The sequence below is a fragment of the Podarcis raffonei genome, chromosome 1, assembly GCF_027172205.1.
Source record: "Podarcis raffonei isolate rPodRaf1 chromosome 1, rPodRaf1.pri, whole genome shotgun sequence".
Classification (NCBI taxonomy): domain Eukaryota; kingdom Metazoa; phylum Chordata; class Lepidosauria; order Squamata; family Lacertidae; genus Podarcis; species Podarcis raffonei.
In genome coordinates, this window is record NC_070602.1 from 80,979,115 (window position 1) to 80,998,060 (window position 18,946).

An 18,946-nucleotide genomic window follows, 5' to 3' on the forward strand; every position below is an offset into this window, starting at 1 on the left:
TTAGCAATGCCTTTTATAAAGGCAGGTCTAGAGACCTCAGTCCCTAAATTTGCCATTTTAGAAGGATATTTTTAAGCAGCTACCTGATAGAATTAGGATGCACAGAATCTGATAAGGATTGCAAAAGCTCTAAGATGACAGATATACATAGCAGAACTCTTGGCGAAAATGCTAGCCTGTGGTTGAGACCCAGATATGAAGGCTGCATATACCTGTGACTAGTGGTTAAAAAGGGGTTTGTCCTTGCTACTAGGGATGGGAGAATATCAATTTTGGGTCCTCTCAGTTGTTAATTTCTCCAATCTTAAAATTCAGTTCCCCACATTAGTTTGCAATTGTTTAAAAAAGTCCAGATTGGAGTGGTACCCTTGATGTGGAAACTATACTTCTGTTGATGCAGCATAGAATTGCATTAGCCTTTTTTTGTTGCTGTATCACACTGTTGACTAAGTTTTGATCTACTATGACCCCTAGAACCTTTATTTCAATATATGATTGCGGTGGCAAGACTTTTATATGAACAAAGATGGAAAAACTCATAATTACCAACAACAGAGGAATAGTTATTAAAATTATTGAACTTAGCTGAGAGTGCAAAATTGACATGTTTAATCAGAGAAAAGTCATTGTTAACATATAGTAAAGACTGGAAAACTTATAGAATTTTTGCGTGAAAAAGAAAATGAATAAATGACATTTGGGTTTGAGAACTGAAGATAATGTTGGTTTAGAGAAAGTAGTTTTGACAGGTGTTATATTGGAGTGGATGAGTTGAATAATGTTGATATAGAGCTGATAGACGAAGAATCAGAAGTTCTTTATTTTCTTAATTCTATTTTTTCTCCTTCAATTTTTCCCCCACCCGTCTCGTCTTTCCTCCCTTTCCTCTTCTTTTCCTTTGGGTTTGTGTTTTCATCAAGATTAACACTTTAGTTTTGATTTTTTTAAAAAGATATTTGATAATAATCTTTGCATTCCTCTTTCTAAATTCTAATAACATTTTATTAAAAATGGATATATGTGCCAAAAAAGACAGAAAAGCAAATGAGTATTAATTTCACTCCTTTAGCAGCATCTCCCATATACAACTTCTCCTTTAGATTCTTCACTCATTCTTGGGGAAAGAATCCACAGTACTGTAAGCTGGAGGAGGAGCAGAAGCTGGAGGAGGAGGAGGAGGAACACAATTGCCTTCAGTGGGAGCCGTATCAACAGTGTAGGGAATATAAACCATTGCCTGTATAACAGAAGAGTAATTCATCAGAAGAAGACACATGCCATGTCATCACCATTGTCATAATCGCCATCCTGGCAGCATTCAGGGGCCGCCACCACTCTGGTCATCATCATGAATGAGGGCGAGAACATCACAGAAGGGGCAGTGCCAGCGAGCAATTCTGATTGTGTGAGGATCAGTGTTAAAATATCAGAAAAAGGCTGGAGCTGGCAGATTATCAATTTGCAACTGCACTTCCTGCTCTGCAGTTCTCCAAATCCTTCTGTTTTGCTCTAAAAGTTGCATGACAGGTAAATCCTGCCTAGGCAAACTGGGACAAGGAATAAAGCCTTTGTCCCCATATTCTACTACTGCATAGTGTACCGCTATATGTTGGTGTAATGTGAACAATGGGCTTAATCACACAGTGCTTGGGCTCATGTCTTGAGGAGCACATCCCCCACGTCTGGATGTTCTGAGATAAGGGTGCTAGACTTCAGCAAGATCTTACCAGAAGTCAGCGCTGACACAAGCGTTCTGCAGGTGCCACAGCTGGTGCTTTGTGGCCACCCCCATGCCATGCAGGCAAGAGCAGGATGGTGCTGGTGGGGTGGCAGGGGCAAGGGGGTAAATGAACACAAAAATGTCTGGGACTTCCTTCTTTAAAAAGATTCCTGCCCTCTCAGCAGAGTTTAGAGATAAACTGGGTTATTTGTTTTGGGTTCGTCTTTCCTCTTAAAGGAGTGTTTATGATCAACACTGGATTCACAGCACTAGACTCCAGGTATGAACATCTATCTGTGCAAGTTTACTCATGAGAGAAGTCCTCAGTAACGGGGTGTGATTTTTCTTCGTTGTATTGTTTCATGTGTTCAAGGAAAATACTCCACACACTTTAACACTTTTTATAACAGTGATAAAGTAGTGGCAAAGACCTATAGGTTCTCTGGGCAAAAAATGGCTGGTAAAGTTGTTGGTTATGAAGCTTCCTTGGTTATGAAGCTCGCCAGTCACTCACTTTCACCTTGAACTACCTTCCAGGGTTGTTGTGAGGAAGTAGTGGGTGGCTCTTTGGAGACAGGGTGGGGTGGAAACATAATCTTTAAAGGAATAATCCTCTCCAAACCTCTCAACAAGATCTGCTTAAACTTTAAGCAAGGTATCAAATGCTTACCGGGTCATTGGAACAGCAGGTTAACTGGCACCCAAAATGTGCTAATGAGACGGCGATGCAGAACTCCAGAATGCTGAACAAGAGGAGAATAACGGCAAGCCCAGTACTTATAGCCTGTGGAGCACAGAAGCGGGTAGAAAGTCATTTATCATATACAGTTCAAAGTACTGCCAATTAAGTTTAGTTGCAACATTAAAAAGTGTCCTAGTCTCCATCTTCTATGTAACCTTCTGGGAATCAGCCTAGGAAAATCTGCTGGTAATGGTGATGATGTTGAATAATTTGATTAAAGCGTTTGCTTCACATACAAATACCTCTTGAAACGTACAATTGTAAAACCAAGGATAGAGAGTACAGTGCCGTAGCTACAAAGGGAGGGTTAGCTGGTCCCCCCCCCCGGGATGAAGTCTCCAAAAGGGTGCCATTGAGGCTCCCAGCCTCTGTGTGTGTGTACGCAAATGTGCTGGGTCTTTGACCTGGGTGAAATAAAACCTAGTTTCACCCCTAGTGAATTTGAACCTGGGCAAAGACCCTCATAGCATGTTTGTGTTTTGCAGCATCCCAAAGCAGGGCTACCAACCCAGGACCGACACTGTTTGGTAGGCAGTGGAACCTGGAATGCCCTCACACAACTCTAAACATGGTCATTTGAGCCTCATTTAAAGGCTGTATTATGGGATATCTGCAAAAGAACAACCCTGCGCACATTCTCGTTAGTTGGGTTTACATTTGTATGAGACCAGACAAAGGAAGAGCCAATTTGAGTCTCTCATCCAAAAATACCCTCTTTGTTAACCCTCCTATGTCATTCACAACACATCCTTGTGAAGGAAAAGCAGCAGCTAGGAAGAATGCTAAGGAGCAGAAATGTCAGTGCATTTATGCATGAATTTAAGGTATTTTGGCACTCCAAAGTCTGCCCTGAAATGAACACCACCCCTTGGTCTTATTTGCTTTGTCAGCTTTCATGACAAATTAATCTTGCCTCCTCAAAAGGGAATTTCTTTTGTTTATAATATAGTGACTCAAGTCATTATGCTGGCGTTTCTGATTTCAAACAACATCAGAACTCAGCACCGAGGGTGAACATTCAGAACATGCAAGAAACTGGAGCTGGAAAAATCCCATGTCTGATTTTGTTGTTGTTGCATCCCTTCCCTTTTTGAAACAAGACACCTTCTCTTCACTCCCCAGCTCAAGGAAGAGGTGGAGTAAGACATTCTGCCTTTCATGTACAATGATGCCACATTATTTAATGGGTGCCCATGGCAACTGCATAGCCATATTCCAAATGGCATTTCCCAACTGCAAGTTATTGTTGGCATCAACAGACAATGGAGTGTGCCTCTGGGGGTGAAGTCACACCACTGCGTTATCAGCACCAAAGTGACCTCCCCAAGGTGCAAGCCTGGGCAGTGTGCAGGAAGGTCCTGGGCTGCCCAGATGACATGACCCCGCCCCCTCTTGGCCTCATTCATGTGGTCCAAAGGAAAGCAGAGCAATACGTTTGGCACCAGTTGGGCTGCAGGAGTTGCTGGAAAGAAGCATATAAATCACCACCCAGCCATCTTAGACTGCACTCTGGATTTATGTAGCATTTGCTTCAGGATTGTCTTCTCCCGAATATATCCTGCAAGGCAGCAGAGGCTTAGGATCAGAGTTTCTCTTCTCCTAGATGGGCTACCTTCCCAGGCTGATGAACTCACTTCCCTCTACAGCATGTGCAGAAACCACCTTCTTGACTGTTGGATCTGCTACTGGTCTTATCCGCTCAATTCACCAGAGCCTGTCTTCACTTGCAGGGGAAGTCCTTAACTCACCAAGGGTTTAAGACCCATCGGCTTCCATCACCTGGTTTAACTGGCCAACCGAAGCCATTTTCTGGCATGTGGCTGCTGTCGCATGCTGAAAGCTTCTAGGAGCCACAGGTGAGAGCTGAGTGCAGGGTGGAGACCAAAGGTGGACAAACTACCTCAGAAGGAGCATGACGGAATGGATGCACTAGCTATAAGGATAAATAGCATTTTCTCAGGGACAAAATATTACAGTGCTAGTACTGGGGGTATGTAATTTTTCCAGTAACAGAATGACTGCTTAGTGGAAAGATGTTTGCACAGGTAAGTAGCAAGCACGGAGCAGTAATAATAGTAGCACTAATAAACCTTCACTGGAGGTTTTTAAGCAGAGGTGATGGATGCTTTAGTTGAGATTCCCACATTGCAGGGGATTGGACTAGACAACTCTCAGGGTCTCTTCCAACTCTGTGATTCTGAGGCTAAAATGAAGAACTTAATTTAAAAGCAAAATCACAGAGTATGCTGATCTCAAGAGTCTGGTAGCCTGCCTCCCCAGAGCCACAATAAATCTAAAGTGCTGTGCGAATGAGGTAGAATGAAAGAAGCCTCTGTTGTGTGGGCAGAATTTCTTCCAGCAGTTGGAGGATAGTTTTCAACACAGCACTAACAACTGCTGTAAAAGGCCACACTGACTACCAGTTCCAAAAGCTGCCTTGAACAAGAATTCTAGAAAATCTGCCATCCCAAAACTTTGAAGGTAAAAAATGTTTTTAAAAGTCCAGTAAAACAGCACCAATAAAAACTTTAAATCTGGCGTACCATTCCAAATGGCAGGCAAAATCAGAGCCTGTGACCAAGGGCCACATTGTCCACAGGCTGAGTCATGTAGCTCCATCTACATGATGGAGGAGGCTTTAAAGTAGCAGAACTGATGCCTAGTGGGTATTCATCTGTTTTTGAAAGAGAACAAACTGTAGTAAGCTATGGAGAAAGAACAGCTTAAGACCAAATGGTCAGGCATTTCTGTCCAGGCTTCAGAGTCTGCCAGAATGCTGGGTTTCCAAAGCTACAAACCAAAATGCAAAGAAGGGACCTGGGTGGGTAGGAGAACCATGTGGAGAGCTTCAGCTATGCTTGCTATTTTCACTGCTGAAGAGGCAAGCTACCTTTTAAACTAAATAGTGACTAGTCTCTTCAGCACTGAGAAGTGATGTGTTGAAAACAGAAAGCAAAACTGATGGTGATTGGGATCTCTCCCTCTTTCTGGATGCTGCCCATAAAGACATCAAATTGAATCATTGCAGTCATGGGACAACTTCTGTGAGTACAACAGAACATCTCCCTCTTCTTCTTCCTCTCACTCCTCACCTGCAGATTTGGAGGGGGGCACACGGGGAGAGGAGAGGAAGGGGAAGTTCCATCGGGTTCACATAAGTTGTTTCTCACATACACTGATTAGTCCAAAAGCCAAAGTTCTGCATAGCGTTCTTTTCACTTACCTTTGCCCAATAATACCTTTCCCCAGTATCATAATATGGATTATAACCAAAAGGACCTATAGACAGCTCTACCAAATAAAGAATGATGCCAACTAATGCCATTACAGCACTTGTGATATTCATTCCTACGCTGCTTCGCACCTGAAAGAAACAAAGAATGTCATTTTCAGGCTCCAAAAAGTACAAAGCAAGTACAGTGGTACCTCAGGTTAAGTACTTAATTCATTCCGGAGGTCCGTTCTTAACCTGAAACTGTTCTTAACCTGAAGCACCACTTTAGCTAATGGGGCCTCCTGCTGCTGCCGCGCTGCCGGAGCACGATTTCTGTTCTCACCCTGAAGCAAAGTTCTTAACCTGAAGCACTATTTTTGGGTTAGTGGAGTCTGTAACCTGAAGCGTATGTAACCTGAGGTACCACTGTATAGTGTTAAACGCCACCCCAGTCTCCACGCAGTGTGGGATTCCAGGCGTCCAGGTGCTTACCTGAAATACCTGCGTTCGTGTTTCATTTAGAAATGAGGCACAGCGGAGACTGTGATGTCTTTATGATATATAGTTTAATTACATGTACATATACACAACCTGAGCCTGCAATGGAGAAGCTTCTAGGATTACACTGCAAATCAGTCTCATTTCTCCCATGACTACCGCCTTGGATTCACACTGACATAGTGCTCTGACTCCCCGTCTCTTCAGCTTGCTGTTTGCAAAATACAACTATTTTTTCCTCCCGCTTACAACAGGAAAAATGCAATCCTCCCCAAAACTGCTCTCCCAAGGCTTTGTCTTTTTACTCACCCAGCTCAGGGAGGGGCTTTCCCTACTTGCCTGCTGGTACAGAATTTCTGCTTTGTTACTGGCCTGTCTACCTGTCCTTTATTTGCTTAACAGCCCAGCCATTTCCTTCCTTTTCCCCCCTTGATAGTTCCTCTGCCAGGCAGGTTTCTGGTCAGGTGAAAACTGGTTTGGCCTGTATTTTAGCACTTTCCTAAATCCAGCTCCTGACATTCCATTTCAATATTCTAAGTAGTGATAAAATGTTAACATTTACTAACCTCAACAATTAGAAGAAGAGCCCAGGAACCCTACAGTCTCGTAACACAAGGTTACCTTAAAGTTAAATTATCTGATAAGAACATGAAGCTGCCTATCTTGACTCTTCTGTGGGAGAGCTTCTAGCAGTTCTGGCAATATTTTGAATTAAGGTAACCTCCATAAAACAATTCCATGTTAGTTACTGAGCTCCTTCAAATTGTGTCATTTTTGTTGTATACATTATATGTATATAACATGCGTCATACTATGGATTGTTCTACCTATTTGATGTTTAAAGGAAAGTAGTTGTTCAGGAATGTTCATCTATTGAGTTCTTAATATGAATTAAATGTCAACACAATTCCTGTGTTGAATCGGGGGGGGGAGGGGAGCAGTATTTCCCTTACAGAAAAATAATTTTTAGTTTGTTGAGCAATCAACCTTCACAAACCTGGCACCCTCCTAATGTTTTCAGACTCCAATTCCCATCAGCCTCAGCAACTATGGCAAGTTCTGTTGTGTTTGGAAGTAGCTGTTTCAGGCCTGCTGTGGGTCATTCCGATTTGATTTATTATTTGGGTTAGCATCCGATTAGTGAAATCCAAACCTGTTTTGCCCCTATGGCCTATAGTGAGGATTCTAAAAATGGTTGTAATTTCTTTTGCTTTTCACATAAATGGATAGAATTTGCATATGCCAGTGAGGAATATCAGAAGGGGCACAGCGAATGCACAGTTCCTTGCTAGAGTCCTGAAAGAAGGGCAACAGGACCAGCTGGCAGACTCAAGGCTGCCTCTGCATTCTCCATTGGTCAAAGAGGGTCCTCATTTCAGACAAAGGCTGGTCTGGTCAAGATGGATGTTTATGGGAACAGAGGGAGGGACTTGATGGATGCTCCGTGTTCCATAATTTGGGCTTACAATAAATGAAGATCTACAGAGGAAGCTGCCAATATGGACTTGGATTTGTAATAAGAAGGAAACATATTAACATTTCTTTCTCTCTCACCTGACAGGGAGTTCCATATTTCTCAGCTAACACCGACAAGGTTCCAGAAATAATGAACTGAACAAAACAAGGAAAAAGACACATTTGACTGAAGTTCATTTAGAAATTTCAAAAACATGCTCTCTAATGTAAAAAACTGGGTTATATAAGGTAACAGAACCTTTTCTCTCTTGAAGTTCACTAGTTTATCCTTCTAGGAAGAGAAGCATTATTTTTATCATGTTAGAATCACATACCTGCATAATCACAAATACAGCGGTGCCTCGCAAGACGAAAAGAATCCGTTCCGCGAGTCTCTTCGTCTTGCGGTTTTTTCGTCTTGCGAAGCAAGCCCATTAGTGGCTTAGTGGATCAGCGCTATTAGCGGCTTAGCGGATCAGCTGATAAGTGGCTTAGCGGGCTTAGCGGATCAGCTGATAAGCGGCTTAGCGGATCAGCTGTTAAGCGGCTTAGCGGATCAGCTGATAAGCGGCTTAGCGGATCAGCTGATAAGTGGCTTAGCGGATCAGCTGATAAGCGGCTTAGAGGATCAGCTGTTAAGCGGCTTAGCGGATCAGCTGATAAGCGGCTTAGCGGATCAGCTGATAAGCGGCTTAGCGGCTTAGCGGATCAGCTGATAAGCAGCTTAGCTGCTTGGGAAAAAGGGAGGGAAAGGGGAAAAAACCGCAGGAACTCGCAAGACATTTTCATCTTGCGAAGCAAGCCCATAGGAAATTCGTTTTGCGAAGCACCTCCAAAACGGAAAACCCTTTCATCTAGCAGGTTTTCCGTCTTGCGAGGCATTCGTCTTGCGGGGCACCACTGTATTCAAATAGCAGCCTCAATTCTCTAAGTGCTGTCCCTTGTGTAGCCAGAGTAACACCATCCACACAAAAGGCGAATGGGGGGACGGTATCAGCAAGCTTAGGAAAACCCAGTTTCAAAAATGCAAAAGATATTTGGGGTGGGGTGGTAGGAACTGAAAAGAGGAAGGAAAAAACTCAGAACAGCCTAGTGAGGACTGAGTCTGGTTGGCAACCTCAGAGTGCCGGCTGAAGTAGAATTCCCATGGAGGAGAGGGATGGAATGGAGAGTGCTGGAAGAGGGCATAACTGGCAAGAGCCCTACAACTCCCAGTAGCCCTAGCCAGCATAACCAATAGCCAGAGATGATGGGAGTTGTAGTCCAGGAACAACTGGAGAGCCATGGGTTAGACACTGGCTTACTTAATCCAAATGCTTTCTAGAAAAGATGCATTTAAGCCTGATGTCTAAAAACTATATACTCAAGAAATGAAGCCTTTTCTACAATTACAAATCCTTAAAATGAGTAGAGTGTACTTCAGGGAAAGCCTTCTTAATGACACAACTATTCTGTTACCAGTCGCCCATTCTCCACACACAAGGAGTCACCACCTGAACAGGGATTTGGATGCAGATCTGCAAAGTCTAAATTCAAAATCATAGGCACTGATACACACTGTCACTCAACAGGCAAATAATATTCTGCTTACAAATAGTCCACCCCAGAATGGGTAACCTCCAAGAGTAGCAAGAGTCAACAGCCAGGTACAAAGAACAGCTGAGACACTCCCAAAGCCAATGTGTATCAAACCAATTAAGATCTGGATGGCCTGTAGGAACAAAATGCACAAAACAGCACATCAATTTCCCTTTGGTAAATTCAGAACTGAAACACATTCTCCCCACCTCATCATGCTCACCCAGGTACCCCCCCCCCCCGCCCTTGAGCCTGCTAGTAAATTGGACCTTGCTCCCTCTCCATGCAAGTAGTAGGCATAGCATACCCCCCTCCACATTTTACAAGCTATTTCCTTTACTATAACACATTTCTGTATGACATTTTAATTAATATATGCATCTGCAGAACCTGTTCCCCTAACATGTAAGTTTCTTTGGTTGGAGAACTGTATCACAAAATTCAGAGAACTGCATTTTAGTCTGCCTATTGTTTTGGGAAATGCAAATTTGGTTGGTTTCCAGGGAAAACGCAAGCCAAACTGGTTTTCTTCCTCACCCCCCTGCCAGGGAGCAACACTGCAATCATATGCAATATTCATTTAATTCATTGGACCTCCATGTTGGCAGATCTCAAATACACTTACCCCCAGAGTCTTGGCCTCCACTTTGACAAGTTTCTCCATCCACCCTGCTTGAGGTTGGTTGTTGGGGCTTCCAACCTGCTGACCTGCATATTGTATGTATTGAACTGTCCCTGGTGGTAGGGTAACAGTACCAAGGATCCCCTGGCCTGCTTGGATAACACTGGCATTAGTTTGGGGAATCAGCACCACAGTTCTATTAGCCATTATCTGCAAAAAGACAAACAAACAAACCAAAGATACAATTTTTTAAAAAATAACCGCTCAGATTTGGGCAAATACAGTGGAACCTCGGGTTATGAATGTGATCTGGGCCCTTGGAGCCCCAGCTCCCTAATCACTGTGGGTTTATTTTAAGAGCAGCTTAAACTCTTCACTTTTCCTCACAAATCAGAGCAGGCAGGAATATCAGTGGGCACCTACCACTGGACCAGATGTCCCCCTCCTGGACTAATCTATCTCATGCCTCTGCTTGGCTGCGGGACCCAGAGGTACCCAAGCCGGCCATTACCATTGGTGTACTATCTGGTGGAGCAGGTAGAGGAGGTGCCCTGATCCTGCTGCTCAGCCCAATGGAAGGTTGCTTGGGAACACCTGCCTTGCCCAACAGATGATGTGAATCCAAGTGAAGGATCAGGGTGGCAGTGAATTGCAGGAGGCAGAGCTTGATTCAGGATATGGCAACACGGGACATACACTAAACCTGTAATTTGCAGTACTCTAATTTTGAGACCACAGACTGTGCCAGACAAACATGAAGAGCAGAGAACAGTTTCTGCTAGGTTCCTTTTGGGTTGTGTACACCTCTCAGGTGGGTGCCATTGCCATTATAAGAGAACAAGGAGGGGCGTTCATCGTGAGTTCCGGCACCTCTTTTTCTAGAAAAATAGTGCTGTGCACCAACTATACCAGATTCTATTTGGGGCTTCAGAGACACGGAAGGGAAGGAGAGATCAGCATTATTCTTGACCTAATCTAGCTCTCTCTTGACTCATTTAAACTTTTATTAGGCATGCTGGTGCCCACACAGACCTCTAAGCATGAGACAGGGGCATGCAATAGCTTTATGTATCTTATCAGTAAAGTGTTTCTTGCTCCTTCCAGTGGCGTGGGCAGGGAAGGAAATATTGCTTTTAAAACATGGTTATAACCAGAATTTGCATTGCCACTGTGAACTTTGATCTTAGTCTTGATGACTGTGTTGAGGTTGATGAGGTTGACATCGTGAAAGTTTCTAACAGGAAGAGTCTGAACAGGAAGAGACCGAATTTGTTTGTTAACTGCATTCTTTAGTTTATAATGCAGCTCTTATGAATTGTTAGGAAAGGAAGGGAAGAGCCCTCATCAGGGGCTGAGCAAGTTCCAGCTGCTCAATCCTACGCCTTTATCTCAGAATATTTTGGTGGGAGCTGCTGCCTGGTATGGCACCAAGGAAAAAGGCGGGTACACTATGTGATTTCTGCTCCTGTAGTAGATTTAAGTGTGGTTTTCTTCTGAGATTCATCCATAAGCTGCTCTGAAAGCCTCTGTGCTATAAACCGGGATAGAAGCATTCTAAATTGTAGAACAATAATTCTAAATATAATAATTGTAACATGTAATCCACATGGCCTAAGGATACTTACCCAGTTGTACTTTGAGAGGTAGAACTGGGGGGGGGGGGGATGAAAAACCAGGCTCTCTGCCACTTGTTTCCCTTGTAAATTCAGAAAATTTAGGGAGGGGAATGACACAATTAACATGTCCCCCTCCCCAACATCCATTCCATGCTTTACAACTGCTTCCATATGCCTGATAAGTTAACACAACCCCCCTCCACACAAATACATTTGACCAACCCTGTTAAAGAAGAAATACTCTCAACATGTGAAGTTGTATAATTTTTTAAAAACCATATAGTAACAGAAAGGCAACACAAGTAAAATGGCATTTGATTCTGCTGCCCTGGTGCTGCATATGCTTATTTGGGATTATGCAAACCATGTTGTTGCGTGTCGAGGTCCCCAAGCCACCCCCCGAATAAGTCACAATGCACACTTAATTTTTGTTTAAGGTTTTTGGCATAATTTTGGCCGCAACTTAATTTAAATACAGAACCGTGAGTGGTTGTTTAGGCATTGGTTAAGACTATCTGTCCCCCCGCCTGGGGACAGAACTGACTTCTGGGCACCACCGAAAACCAGTAAGGGAAAACAAGTTGGGGAGAAATTGAGCTGAATCACAGGCCCTCAATTCTCACCCGCATGCTCCCCAAGGCTTGCCGGCCCTAGTCCCATTCCAGGGATTGGACGAAAAGATAGCAAGCCCCAGGATTCCTTTAACGGAATTCCCTTTCTGCAGCAACCATGGAGGGGCAGGTACAGCCTATCCTAACCCCTCCTCCACCAATTTATAACCAATGCCTAACTGCAACCTTACAAGTTGTGACGATTTGCTACGCAGTAGGCAAAAACTAAATGGCCCAGCCAATCAGCCAGATGGACAAAATTCCTACCAGGCCCCTACCCCAACGGCAGACGACCCCATGACAGGCATAGCAAGGTCAATGCAACAACCCCTTACTCAAGGGCAGGTGGGCGGGTGATCTGTTGCACGTAGCAAAGAGAAAGCTCCAGGCTGCGTGCAGAATATTTAAACATCTTACCCCTCCCACCAAAATTGCAACATAACTTTTACCCCAGCTACCCAGTGAACCAATTGTTGCCCCAGGCCATCTTTAGAGACCCTGCCTGGCAACAGAGGGGTGGCTCAGCAGACCCCACTGCAACACGTGCTCTCCATGAAGGAGAACACGCTTGTAGGAAAGGACTGTTTGTTTTAAAAGTAAAAATAGTAAAATGAATTTCTGTAACCGTAGACATGCCTGGATAATAAATGTTGTTTTAAAACGGAAAAAGGGTAAATGCAGTATCCACTGGCATGCCCATGACAGTCATGGTGCTGGGTCTCTCTGCCTCTGCCTCCATAATCTGCTACTCTCCAGGTGATCATTTGAGGGGCCTTTGGGCCTTAGGGGATTCAGCCCTACAGTTTTGTATTCCTTTCAAAAGGGAATGCTTTTAACCCCTAGCTAACATTACTGAAACCCTCAGAAAGAACCTTTGTCTTAGTAAGTATCTCTTTGTTAGATTATGGAATGAACAAGTGACATCAGAAATGGTCTCGAACAATCTAGCTTGAGGCTTTTTCTGATGCAACATCCACTTCACATATTTAAAGCACTCTTATATCCAGTGCTTTTTTTCAGCCAGGGCACACCAGAACACAGTTCTGGCACTTCTCCGGTGACTTACTGCAAGAACTTCATGATGAGTTCTGGTACCTATTTTTCTTGAAAAAAAGCACTACTTATATCACTTTAATAATCATGGTTTACTCCAAAGAGTCCTGGAAAGTATAATTTGTTAAAGGCAGGGGTGGAGTTTGGTAATATGGAGCCCTGAATGAGGACAAAAATTGCCCCCCGCCCCAATATATCTTATTTTCACAATTATCAATTTTGGTACAGTTGTTTTTTATGGATATTCTCAGCTGGTATCCATATAAATAAAGATGATATTATTATTATTATTATTATTATTATTATTATTATTATTATTATTATTATTCTCTTTAGCTTGGCACCCTGTGCAGGGGAACCACCCATACCACCCTAAATTTGGAGCTGTTAAGGATGCTGAGACTTGTTAGGAAACCCCTCACAAAGCTAGAATTCCCAGCACCCTGAAGAAATTACAGTTCCCAGGATCGGGGCAGTGGGGGTGGGGAGCCATAACTGTTAAAGTGGTATAAGAGCATTTTAAATGTATGGTGTGGTTGTGGGTGCTATTCCTCTCTAAGCTGAGATGCTTGAGAGAGGAGGAGGAGGAGAAGCTTGCCCAGGCCTTAATTTTCCAAAGAAAAGACTTCCACACACTGTGGCAGGGATAAAAAAAATTGCCTTCTGTTCCTTGTTGGGGTTCATGAGGGGGAAACTCTCTACTCATGTTCAGCAGAACCATTTTATTCTTTCAGGCCTTTCCCAGTTGAGGCCTGGATCAAATAAAATACTGTCCCCAAATCAATTTAATTAACTTTGTCCAAAAGTACTTACGTTACACTCCTTGATCTGATCGTCCTCAGCCTCACAGTGTGTGTCTCAGGTATCACCAGGAAGCAGTGAGAAGTGAAAGCAATAGTGTATAAAAGGGGTGTTTACACAGCACCAGACTCTGACTCGTCCCCTTTCCTTCCTTTTGTCTCATTTCACTGTTGATTACTGTACTCTGGACTTTTTCCATTTCAGATATTCTCCTCGCTCCTGCCAAGGAACTCCAAAATAACTTTCTGTCTTCCGTCTTGGCTTGCCTTTGTATTCTGCATTGAGACTGTGTGTGTGATTTGTTTAATCTCAGATGTTCCTTTTCACCTCCCACCAGAGAGATCTTCCAAACTTGTACAAAATGCTCATTTTGGACTACCGTGGATCTAAGTGAATCTCTTAAATCCTGTCTTTTAGTCCTAGGACACTTCCATACCATGTGTTTGAAGAATTACTGTACCACTTGACAGTCATGGCTTCTAAAGAATCCCGAGGACTGTAGTTTGCTGAGAGAGTTATGCGGAGACCCCTACTTCCCTTATAGTAGCTCTAGTAGTGAGGGAAATAGGGGTCTCCGAACAACTCTCAGTACCCTCATTTCCCCCCACAGAGCTAGATTCCAGACCCTCCAAGTGTCCCCATTTTCCAGGGACAGTCCCAGATTTACAGAAGCTGTCCCAGTTTCTGATTGGATCCCAGAATGTCCTGCTTTTCCTTAGGATGTCCCTATTTTCATCAGAGAAATGTTGGAGGGTATGAGATTCCAGAGTTCCCTGCGAAAAGTGATGGACTGTTAAACCACTCTGGAAATTGTAGCTCTGTAAGGGGAATAGGGATCTCCTAACAGCTCTCAGCACCTTTAACAAACAAAACTTCCTCATCCAGTGGTACCTCGGTTTTCGAGTGTCTCAGAAGCCGAACGTTTCAGTTTTTGAACGCTGAAAACCCAGAAGTAATTGCTTCCGTATTCGAACAAGCCTCGGAAGTCAAACAGCTTCCGCTGAGGTTTTTTTTTCAATTTTCTGAATGGAAATTGCAGGCGGCCATTTGTGCCTCGGTTTTCGAACATTTCGGAAGTCAAACTGTCTTCTGGAATGGATTACGTTTGAAAACCGAGGTACCACCGTACTCTTGGGGGTAAGCCAAGACTGTTACAGTGCTATAATGCTGCGTTAAATGTATGGTACATATGGCCCTAATATTTCACTAACAGAAGGAGTGGGGTGGTATATAGCCATCGCTACAAAACCACTGCAGCCTCCACTGTGGTGCAGGCATGTATTTTGGTGCGGAAAAGAGCGTCAGAAGCTTCAAATTACTTCTTTGTAATTTGCTAGCAATGGAGGTGAAGTCAGTATTTAACTTCTCATGAGAGAAGTGCTGGAAATTTTAGTTTATTCTTAAGCTCAGCTGTTCAGTGCTAAAGAGAATCTGCTTTGCAGATTCTCAGAAACGCTCAATTAGTTAACTATTATTTCTGCTGAAGAATTCGATGAATGCACTGATTATTATTTTGTCTCACTGTTCCTCAGCTGTAAAATGGAACCAATCTCTTAAAAAAAAAAGTAGAAATGCAATAGTGTGCATGTGAGAGTTTACTTTTCTGAAACCCTCGGAGCACAACCTGTGACTCTTCTGCCATTGAGAACTGGGAGTAAGGCTGCAATATATCCCATTCTATAGGGATAGGATGCAGACACCTATCTTATCACGGAGATGATGAACACCTTTTTGGCTTTCTGTTTTCTTTCTGTTTTTCCATTATGCTTGCATCACCAGACCCTTTTCTCACTGTCTGTTACACTGGAGTTCCCTCTAGTGTCCCGATGTTCCTATTGCACTCTCCCGAAGACCTGCTTACTGTATTTCCTTCTCCTGTCCAGAAACAGCCCCCAAAGGGAGGTGAGGGTGAATAACTTTCCAGCTCACTACCAAGCCCAGCACAATGAGGCGAGTTCCAGTGGCGTAGCGTGGGTTGTCAGCACCCGGGGCAAGGCAAGTAATTTGCGCCCCCTAACCCGTGGATTTGCCCTAACCCCAGATGTTGCACCCGGTGCGGCCGGGCCCCCCTGCACCCCCCACGCTACACCACTGGCGAGTTCATCCCCTTTCCTGACACTGTTGCTGCTCCTCTCCTCCATTCTGCCCTCCTCAGGCTTGCTATTACCTCTGCAGTTTAAATATCTTTTCTGGGATTGGGGTAACACTGTGCTGCTGGCCACAACTGCACTCTGTTGCTTTTGACCTGGCCTATGGTTTACTTATATCAATCGAGCTATCGTGCCAAGCAGATGCGAATCTCAGCCATGATCACTTCCTGCAGTGTTTAATTGTGTGCTTTATGTATTTGACTTGCTCTGCGGTTTTTGGTTTGCTTCACTCATCTCCAGCAGCCAAATGCCTGCATGCACTTTGAGTTCCTGTTTCTCCCACTTGTGGCATATCTGAGACTCTTTGCTTTTGCTACACCTTTATCTAACAGGTTGCTGAACTCCATCTCCACACACCTAAAGGATCAGATCTGCAGTCCAGAAGTGCTAACTGATCCAGCACTGACACATGATTAATAATAATAATAATAATAATAATAATAATAATAATAATAATAATAATTAATTTATACCCCGCCCATCTGGCTGAGTTTCCCCAGCCACTCTGGGCGGCTTCCAATTGAGTGTTAAAAACAATACAGCATTAAATATTAAAAACTTCCCTAAACAGGGCTGCCTTTAGATGTTTTTTAAAGATAAGATAGCTGCTTATTTCCTTCACATCTGGTGGAAGGGCATTCCACAGGGCGAGCGCCACTACTGAGAAGGCCCTCTGTCTGGTTCCCTGCAACTTCACTTCTCGCAATGAGGGAACCGCCAGAAGGCTCTTGGCGCTGGATTTCAGTGTCCGGGCTGAACGTTGGGGGTGGAGACGCTCCTTCAGGTATATAGGACCGAGGCCGTTTAGGGCTTTAAAGGTCAGCACCAACACTTTGAATTGTTATGTGACTTGAAGCACCTTTTATCTGCTTTGGCTGATATATCAGCTTCAAACTGGGTGGCAGTAGCTTAGCCACAATTACCAATGCACTTCTAACTTCCTGCTTAAACTATTATAGCGTGTTGCATGACATTTCCTTTAAAATGGTCTGGAAACCATGGCAGAACCCGAGCAGGAACACAAGATTTTTATGAGTGCCCTTACTTTCAACCAGGAAATGATGGAAAGGTTTGTACTCCTTCTATGTGATCAGAAGTTTACATGAACAGGACAACTAATGGCAAAGTTATGAACACATCAGGTTTGTTTTCAAATGATTTTCTTGGCTAGAATCATGAAGCTTCCTTAGAGATCATGGCAGTCATATTGCAAAGGAGTGGAATGTGTAACCTGAGATATGGCAACCTCATATATTATCATCTGACTGTTCTTTTCCTCTCCTGAGGTGCAATATTCTAGGGCTGTACACAACTCCACCCAGGACAAAATGGGCATGCTGAACACACAGTGACCTAGCTTCAGAGAGAATAGCTGAAAAAGGCAACAAAAGTGGATGTTTTAAAGAGCTTCTACTAACGAATTAAGAGAGAGAGAGAGAGAGAGAGAGAGAGAGAGGGAGAGAGAGAGAGAACAGTCATCGTTTCTGCTTCTAACATTTATTCACATCCGTTTTGTCTTTTGGAAACCCATTGTGCACTTCATAACTAATGCAGTAATGTAGGGTTCATATATTCTGGTTGTAACTTTAGGTTTATCCATATATTTATCCATATAAGTGAAATCCCATCTCTTAACTACAAGCATTTATGAAATTAAAGTTATAAAACCAGTAGATTAAAAAATGTGTAAAAGTTACAAGTCTCATATTAATCAGTTCATGACAATATTTACATTAAAATGTGATGTGATGGTTTTGCAGGAAAGCAAACAAAATAGTTCAGCCATGGTTAAAAAGTTGATGTGGTCAGGATCATGGCTACAAATCAGTTCTTTGGTATAAATTTCAAAGAGAAACTGAGCTGACATCGTCACAGTAGCTCATGTCTCATGGATGGACATGGGAAGAAGGATGTTTTGCATGACTTGCGGCTATGCTGTCACGGTGAAAAAATGTGACCCTCCTGAGGCAGTAAAAAGCTTGGAAACCAAGACTCCTTTCTCTCGCTTAACGGCAAAACCAGTCAATGCACTGGTAAATCTGTCAGGATTATTTTCTTCAGAGTATCACAGTCCATGAGAAACTTGGCATAAGGCTACCTAGATATTAGAACAGAGATTGAGAGAAAAGAGGCAAATGAAGAGTGACAGTTGGAATTTCCCATAACGCTGGAAGGTTCCGCAAGACATTTTGACAGAAGAGTTTGGATTTGATATCCCGCTTTATCGCTACCCCAAGGAGTCTCAAAGCGGCTAACATTCTCCTTTCCCTTCCTCCCCCACAACAAACACTCTGTGAGGTGAGTGGGGCTGAGAGACTTCAGAGAAGTGTGACTAGCCCAAGGTCACCCAGCAGCTGCATGTGGAGGAGCGGAGACGCGAACCCGGTTCCCCAGATGACGAGTCCACCGCTCTTAAGCACTACACCACACTGGTTAAGAGAACTCCCCGTTTAGAAGGGGAAGTGGAGCAGCACCCAGGGGTGTAGGAAGGGGGGGTGCGGTGGGGGCAGGCTGCCCCGGGTGTCATCCCAGAGGGGGGGTGACAAAATCTCCCCGGGCGGATCACGCCACCGCGCCACTATCAGACTCTCACCAGGAGGATCACACTGCCACACCACGATTGGCCGTCCCCAAGAGGATCACCACACCACGCCATGATTGGCCCCCTGTGAGGATTGCCCCACCCTTTGGGCAGATTGCCCCGCCCCCGAGTGCATGGCATGTGCACCACTCCAGGTGCTCGAGTGGCTAGCTCCGCCCCTGGCAGCAATGCCAGGTGCCTCCCTTGTTCTAGCCATAGCATATGAAAAAGCGAAACCTACATCCGAATATTTTTCCATGCATAGGCTTTCCTGCAATCTGGAACCTTGGCAGAATCAGGGGTCC

General features: G+C 43.9%; 1 protein-coding gene across 2 annotated transcripts; it reads right to left on the bottom strand.

The window, feature by feature from the left end:
* Positions 1-711: 711 nt before the first annotated feature.
* LOC128418079 (membrane-spanning 4-domains subfamily A member 8-like) lies at positions 712-14,346 on the bottom strand. 2 transcript variants are annotated; one of them, XM_053397514.1, is made up of 7 exons: positions 13,923-14,346; positions 9,833-10,039; positions 9,221-9,340; positions 7,729-7,785; positions 5,686-5,826; positions 2,391-2,504; positions 712-1,237 (listed from the first exon to the last, which is right to left on the bottom strand). In XM_053397514.1, the coding sequence occupies exons 2-7, from the start codon at positions 10,034-10,036 to the stop codon at positions 1,106-1,108; spliced, it is 768 nt and encodes a 255-aa protein (XP_053253489.1). In that variant the 5' UTR covers positions 10,037-10,039; positions 13,923-14,346; the 3' UTR covers positions 712-1,105. The 2 variants fall into 2 exon arrangements, with proteins under 2 accessions (XP_053253489.1, XP_053253499.1); XM_053397524.1 differs by lacking the exon at positions 13,923-14,346 and adding an exon at positions 12,693-12,806.
* Positions 14,347-18,946: the final 4,600 nt, after the last annotated feature.

What these genes read in the sequence shown, in the direction of transcription:
- LOC128418079 (XM_053397514.1), bottom strand. Translation starts at nt 10,036, where the DNA reads ATGGCTAATAGAACTGTGGTGCTGATTCCCCAAACTAATGCCAGTGTT. An exon ending in TGGAGGCCAAGACTCTGGGG is followed by an intron (nt 9,341 to 9,832) that starts GTAAGTGTATTT and finishes TTGTTCCTACAG; the next exon opens with GCCATCCAGATCTTAATTGG. An exon ending in CCTGCTGTTCCAATGACCCG is followed by an intron (nt 1,238 to 2,390) that starts GTAAGCATTTGA and finishes TCTGTTATACAG; the next exon opens with GCAATGGTTTATATTCCCTA.